This window comes from Arachis duranensis, chromosome 2 (genome assembly GCF_000817695.3).
Source record: "Arachis duranensis cultivar V14167 chromosome 2, aradu.V14167.gnm2.J7QH, whole genome shotgun sequence".
NCBI classification, from domain to species: domain Eukaryota; kingdom Viridiplantae; phylum Streptophyta; class Magnoliopsida; order Fabales; family Fabaceae; genus Arachis; species Arachis duranensis.
In genome coordinates this window covers 92,672,206-92,680,029 of record NC_029773.3, presented here as the reverse complement: position 1 = coordinate 92,680,029, position 7,824 = coordinate 92,672,206, and the positions used below count along the sequence as shown (strand labels likewise).

Sequence of the window (7,824 nt, the reverse complement as noted above, 5' to 3'; positions counted from 1 at the left end):
AGAACAACTTTCAACGATAAATCCTTAAATAGACTCCAATTCACAACAGATTAATTTTTAATCTGTCAGACCGAGGGATATATATATATACAGTGAAAAACCAAAAATCTAGCTATATATCTAACATGAGTTATATATATAGTAGTGTAGGGCTATGAATTTGATAAACCTCAGCTGGCTATATAGATTCGTCCCAATAATAATATAGCAAACTTTAATTTGCCATTTTAACTATTATGTATGATTATTTGGTGGAGCACACTCATTTCATTATGTATACTTCATTATTCAGCTTCATATGTATGTTGGTGGTTATACTTATATATACAACTCCAATTAAGGGTATAGTAGTGTTACACTCATTATTATTCTCACCATTCATATTTCCAGGTATCAATAGAAAAATTTAAGCTTACTATATATATAGCTCTAATCAAAAGTAGTGTTAGACACATTAAAACTAAAAGGACAGAAATTAGAGAAAAAGTTGGATCCATAATAATATACTTCTCCACTAATTATGTATTATTATATGAAATCATCAACTAACTCATGGTGTCTTCACAAAAAAATGTCTCAAATTTATGTATAAATTAAATAACATCATTTGTTTTTTTTTTAAGGGTAAAGTATTAATTATTTTAGTCTCTAATATTTGAACGCTCTATTTTTATCTTAAACATTTTGTTTCGTCCTATTTTAATTTTTATTTAAAATTAAAAAAAACTTTTATTATTATTATTTTATTTTTTCTTCTTATTCTGTAATTTTACTATCAAATTACTACAATCACCAACATGGACACTATAATTATGATATTTGCAGTTATTTAAAAGAAAATTACAAGGGAGAAAATATATTTTTGGAAATAAAATCCAAACTACAGTAATAGAATAGTAAATTATTCAAAATAGAAATGAGTCCAAAAAAATATTACTCTTAAGTAAGATGAAGAAATATAACACAATTCATCATACAGTAACATCAGCAATCCCTATACATATATAACCCCCAGCAGTTAGATAACTTGTGCTTACATAATGTGAGACCATCTCAGATGAAAAAGCCTGCCAAATTTTATTCTTAGCTTCTACTACTTCTCATGAGTCAATCACCATTCATTATTTCACTCCTATATATTGGTTTTATTGGCTTTACTTTATTCAGTTCCAAAGGTCAAAGCAATATTTATTTCAATTTTACCAAATAAATTCCTGCCTAATCTTTACCAATGACTATATAAAAAAATTTCAAATATGTCAATAAGTTTAGTCATTAATTTTAACCATGTATAAATTTTAGGTTTAATTATATTTGGAGGTCCTATAATTTTACCGATTTTTCACAAACGATTTTGTGACGATAAGGACTAAATTAAAAAAAGAATAATGTCTAGAGACTCAATTAGGTTTAATTATATTTGCAGGTCCTATAATTTTACCGATTTTTCACAAACGATTTTGTGACGATAAGGACTAGATTAAAAAAAAATTAATGTCTAGAGAGTCAAATAAAAAAAAAAGTATAGAGCCTAATTAAAAATTTTATAAAACTACAAAAACCTATAGAATAATTAAACCTAAATTTTATGATTGAATCAACGATTAAAATTATCAAAATATCTAAAATATCAAAATAGGTAGATATATCTCACTTGGATCATATAATATATACAAGGAACATATATGTTATTGATCATTGTTCTCAAAATTAAACAAGAATAAACTTTTCTTGGATTTTCCTTTTGCTTCTCATTTTTTTCACTTGAATAGTTGCCACCCATTGCTGACCTACCATTTCTCCTTCCACTATGCAAATCAGTCCTTTCATGCCCAAAAGAACCCATGCTTCTGCATTGTCACTTCAATTTCTCCCAACTTGTAACTAACCTCTCTTCTTTCTGAACAACAACCACTTTTTGTAAACCTATTATTGGTCACTCAATTTGTTTGTAAACCCTCCAATAACAAATTTATATTTATATATTTATGTAGATGAATATTCAATAATTTTAGAATATATATGATTTCGACTCCAATAAAAATGCTAAAAATATATTTTATATAAAAATTTGTTTAAAAATACGATTTATTTGTTTAGTCGCATTTTAAATAAAAATAATATTTTTATAATATATCAAAATCAAATTCTACGACTCATCATTATTCAATAATAAATGTCTTCACTAGCTTCTCAAGCCATTCCTCTTGCTTCTTCACAAGCTTGCTCATTTGCGAGTCAATGAACTCCTTCATCTTCATCTTCATCTTCCACCTCCTCCTCTTCCTCTTCCTCGATTCATGATCATCATCAGTCTCTGATGATGATGTGTCAAACTCACTAGTGGAGTTTGTGATGAGGCTTACACTATTATTATTATAATTGTTATTGTGATGATGATGAGAATAGTGATGATTATGAAACTTGTCTTGATTTGTTTGTAAATTAATAAGGTTGTTGTTGGTAACAAAGTTGTTGGAATTGTTGTTGTTGTCTCCAAACAAGGCTTCAAGTTGGCGAAAGAACCTATAATGCTTCCCATCTTGTCTTGCTGCTTTTCCTTCCTTTGTCTTCTTATAATATTTGTACAGATTCTCAAACTTCTCCCTGCATTTCTTTCCACTCCTTTGGTATCCATGTTCTTCTAACATTATCCTAATTATTCACAATTAACTACCATCATCAACACAAATTAACTTCACTATTTAACATTATTTCATCGGTTAGAATTCATGATAATTAATGACTTAAGAATAAACTTGATATCTATAACACCCAACCACACAGAATTTTACGCTTAAGTCGTAAAATAAAAATAGTGTGATAAGGTGTTATAATATCTAATGTTGTTGTATTATATCAAAATTAGAAATGTTTTTGAGATAATAAAAATGAGTTCAAATCAGTTTAAAATTGTTTTATTTTATATTTATTAATTATTTTTAAAATAAATATTTGATATCAAATATAATAAATATATAATTTTAAATGTTATATCTATAAAATTATAGACGTTATATTAAATAAAATAATCTAAATTGCTGTTTTTCTATTATTACTGTATTAAATTAATTAAATATGAAATTAATTTAAAAGATAGTTAAATAATATATTGATATATAATATTTTAAATATATTCTAATAGCTTATTGAGTTACAACTTGAATCATAATTAAGGGTATTACTATATTGACCTATAACATCTTCTAAAATAAGATATATAACATGAAACACAACATTTTTATTAACAAAAGTCTGTCCTAATAAGTAATTATTTTTGGAATTTAAATTAGAATTTAATTTTAATACACTATTAGTATAAAGTAGTTTTATACGTACATCTAATTACATATTGCTATATTAGTAAAAATAACTATCTTTTACATTAATAGCGTGAATGATCATTCAAAAAACAGATGTGATTGCACGACTATGTAAAACACTTTATACCTATTAGTGTATCAAAATTAAATTCTTCAAACTATATACCATGCCTAATATTATATATTATAAAATAATTAATGGGTACCATTTGTAATCATCAATTGGACAACACTATTTAGTATTTACATAATTAATGGTATTGGAACCCTAGTTTATGTGAACATTTTTGGTAATTAATAATTCTATTGAATGTGCATGCATAGTGACGTCTTTGTGTTCTTGTATTACTCCAATTGCCATAGAAAAGTGAATGTCTCGGAAGGAAGAGCCTCAATTGGTTTATGTCATTTTATACTATAAATATGTAGAAGACATACATGCAAGGTTCAAACTTCAAATCAAAGGGGGCAAAAAATAATAAAGGGAACAATTAATTAAACTTAAACCTAAAAAAAGGGTCCAAATTTTGAAATTTCCAAAATGGAGAACGAGAACCGTACTACTAGATTTGATATGCAAAGGTTCCCCTTTAATTATACAGTAATTAGTACAGGATTATCAATCATAGAAAATTTTAATAATAAATATATATATTCCACCTTCCAAGAAACAACAAAATTAATAATGCATAATGATGCTTAATTTTTTCCATTAAAAGAAAGCATAAAAAATTAATTAAACTAATTAATGAGAATGATCACACTTAATTCACACTCAATTTTATTCACATTCTTTCCAAAAAAAAAAAACATAAATAAACACAAAATTAGCATATTAAAACTTGAAGCTAGAATAATAATAAGATTTTAGCTAATATGCATCTTAATTGCACATGATAAGCTTAGTATTAATGAAAAATTTTAAATTTTTTTATTAATAAATATAAAATAAATGTATTAAAAATTTAAATTTTTTGTATTTCAAATAATTTTTTTTAATTTGTAACATTAAGGGCACAAGATATATAAATAATAATTAGTAATAATTAATTAGTAGGATTAGTAATTAAAATTGAGAATAGTACCTGGAAACTTGTTCCCATAAGGGACCTTTGTGATTAGCATCTTTGAATTTAGGGTGAAGCTTAGATCTGATCTCAAGAAGAGTGAGAGTCTCTTGTCTTGGCCATCTTCCGTTGTTTGAGGATGCATCCCCACCCATGCACCCTCCCACACCTGATCCTCTTGTTGTTGATGCCAACTCGCTATTCATAACCACCCCACGTGGCGCTCCCATCATCTCAAACATCGTCATCGTTGTCTCCGGCAACGGTGGCAGGTTGCGGTGGTGGTGCTGCTGGTGGTGGCTGGTGGCTCCGCCTAGTGTTATTGGTGGTTGCGGTGGTTGGGATTGGTGCATAGGAGCGTTGTTCATTAACAGATCGGTTAAACAACCGTAGTGGTGGTTCTGCTGATGATGAAGTTGGTGATGATGATCTTCCATTTCCATTATTAGAATCTCTGTGTAGGGTAGAAGGAAGAAGACCAAAGATAGAGTGAGAGAGAGAGAGAGAGAGTGAGAGTGAGAGAGGAACTTCTTCTCTATTTCAACCTTTTTGGCTTTTTATAAATTAAATATGCGGCCCAGTCCACCTCACGTAAAGTTGATAGTTGAGAGTCGTTAAATGATTTGACTAAATTTTTATATAACAACTCTTTATTATCAACTTTCATGTGAAATCGACTGCACTTGAGTTTTCACTTAAATATGTATAATAATAATAAGAAATATGTATAATAATAATAAGAAGAAGAAATAAAAAGTTAGTTAAAATTTTAAATTTCTATTCGATCTAATATTCTAATTAAGAGATTTTTTGTACTAAATTTCTCTCATATCTCTTTTACATAATACATAATATGTAAATATTTTTTGGTGACACATAATATGTAAATATAATTATTTGTTTGTGTGTCTTTATACATCAAGTAATTTTATAATATGATATATATATATATATGAGTTTTTATTATAAATAAATTTAGAATTTAATTATTATCTTAAAAAATAATTTTAGCATAAAGTAAATAAAATAGAAAAAATGTTTATGCAAAAATTTACACATAAAAATTCAAAAGAAAAAAAGTTTTATTATATGCAGAGATGTATTAAAAATATAATAATTTATATATTTTTACCTATCAGTTTTTAGAATAACTAGTTTTATGATAATAACTAAACTAAAAAAAAAATTAGTCTTAGTATTATCCTAATTTTCTAAATAAAACAGATTTGTATATTGTTACATATAAAACGATCTACATGCTTCTGTTTAACTATTTAAAAATTAGTCTTAGTATTATCCTAATTTTATAAATTTGTTTTAGTAGCTGGCTAGTAGCCACTATTGAATCTACTAGAAAAATTAAAAAAATCAGCTAATTAAATTAGATAATTTAAAAAAAATTTATATAAAAGTTATGTTGGTTGATTATTAGTTGATTTTCATTGTTCTCCAAATTAAATTTATGCACTTTTATTGCTAAAAAATTCTTGATTAAATATAGTTTTTACCATAATAAAAGTAAAGAAAAAAGAAAATGGGTGCATATCTAAAAATATTTTATAGGTTCAGAAATTTAGGGTTTATTTGAAATTTAAATCATAATTTGGACAAAAGATTTTATATATAAGAAGTATTACATGAGAGGAGTACTTTATAATAGTAAAAGTTAAAAAATAGGTTGCATAACTTTACATAAATAATGATGAAGATAACTAATAATCTAATTGTAACATTATTAATTAGTATATATATAAACCCATAAACAAATATTATTCATTCGTATATCTTGAAATCACTTATCTTAAAATTAAAACTTTAAGTCAATAAGAATTACTTTCTTTTAATATACGAATAATTATACTGAATTACTTTCTTTTAGGATAATAAAAATTGAATTCTAACTTTTTTTATCATTTATTATTATAATATCATGTTATAAAATTATTTATTTAAAAATTTAAGTAATAAATAAAAACACATAAATTATTATATTTCTAATAATATGATTTTATATTTAATAATCTTACTTATTATTCAATTTACATTTACTTTCACATAATTATTAATCTTTCTTTTTTACTTAGTTCTTGTATAGCACCAATGATTTGAGAATAGTGGAGAGAAAAAAAAAAACGCTATATATTAATGTAGTTGGTATATATTAAGAGTGTATTATCTATCAAGTTATTATTTTGGCTTTTTGAAGAACATCAAAATAACGTTGCTTCGTTGTGTGTCATTGTTCAGGTACAGTATAAGAAAGACTGAAAGAGTAAGTAAGGCCCTAAAATTTTTCAAAAATACTCTTAACATTTAATTTTATTTAATTTTATCTTTAATCAATTCATTTTATTTTATTTTTAATATTTTTAATTTGTGTCTAAATTATTTTTAAAATTTTTTAATTTTATTCCCAATATTTTACTTAAAATTAAGTTTAGAAAATTTTGATACAAATAAAAAATATTAAAAATAAAATTAAATATAATTAAACGTTATTAGAAATACTAAATAAAAATATATATATATTAAATACAAAAGATATATATTATCCTAATAATTAATTTACTAGTATATTACTGTGAAATATATTAATAAAATTATTAGGGTTAATGGAAGCATGTGTTAATATGAATGGAAGACAGCAAGTTTGCAATGCTGACGCGTGTATAGTGAGTGCCATTGGATGCTGCACCTTTTAACTTTTCATAATGTTCCAAATTTAATTTCTACCCAAGTTTTTTAGAATATTGAAACTATATAATTGGAAATACTATGACGAGAAATCCTTTTGTTATGCCTTTTCTCTCTCTCACACACAATTAATTCTTAAAAATATTAAGTGTAATTATTTAATTAGAATTTCTCCTAACTATAAAAAACACAGAAAACTATTACAAAACGTGTGCAATTTATAAAATATAGATACTTTACTAAATTATTATATTCGTGTGTTAGATATATTTTAAATTTGGGATATGATACATATTTGATATGCATGTTTGTTATATTTAATTGTGTCTTAATAAAAAAAATTAAAAATAATAAAAAAATAATTTATATTTTAACATTAATAAAAAATATTAAAATATTATTATAATTTATTTAAAAATATTTTATATTTTATATATATGTATTTCCATATCTTATATTATATTGTATCCTGTATTTATATCAATATCCGTATATCATAATACAAATGAATAATACAAAACCTACTTACTACTCGAGTCATTCATGATACTTTTCTTTATGTCCTGTTTATTTTTTTTATTGTAAACTAACTAAGCTTAATTAACAATATATTTAATGTGAGAAAAATCAAGGGTTGTTAGGAAAATTAACATTAGTTTATCATATGACACCTTCAGCGTATCAAAAGGCTATGATATGATACTGTGTAGGATGATGGAAGGCAGAACTTTCACTGTATC

At 24.8% G+C, this 7,824-nt stretch overlaps 1 protein-coding gene across 1 annotated transcript; it reads right to left on the bottom strand.

Moving 5' to 3' along the window:
- Nucleotides 1–2,162: 2,162 nt before the first annotated feature.
- Nucleotides 2,163–4,900, bottom strand: LOC107476330 (trihelix transcription factor PTL). The gene is made up of 2 exons (XM_016096131.3): nucleotides 4,409–4,900; nucleotides 2,163–2,655 (listed from the first exon to the last, which is right to left on the bottom strand). Exons 1-2 carry the CDS (start codon nucleotides 4,831–4,833, stop codon nucleotides 2,163–2,165), a joined length of 918 nt encoding a protein of 305 aa, XP_015951617.1. The 5' UTR covers nucleotides 4,834–4,900.
- Between the last annotated feature and the right edge of the window lie 2,924 nt (nucleotides 4,901–7,824).

Coding starts and splice junctions, on each gene's coding strand:
- LOC107476330 (XM_016096131.3), bottom strand. CDS start 4,833: ATGGAAATGGAAGATCATCATCACCAACTTCATCATCAGCAGAACCAC. Junction 2,656..4,408: donor TTATGGGAACAAGTTTCCAG/GTACTATTCTCA, acceptor GTGAATAATTAG/GATAATGTTAGAAGAACATG.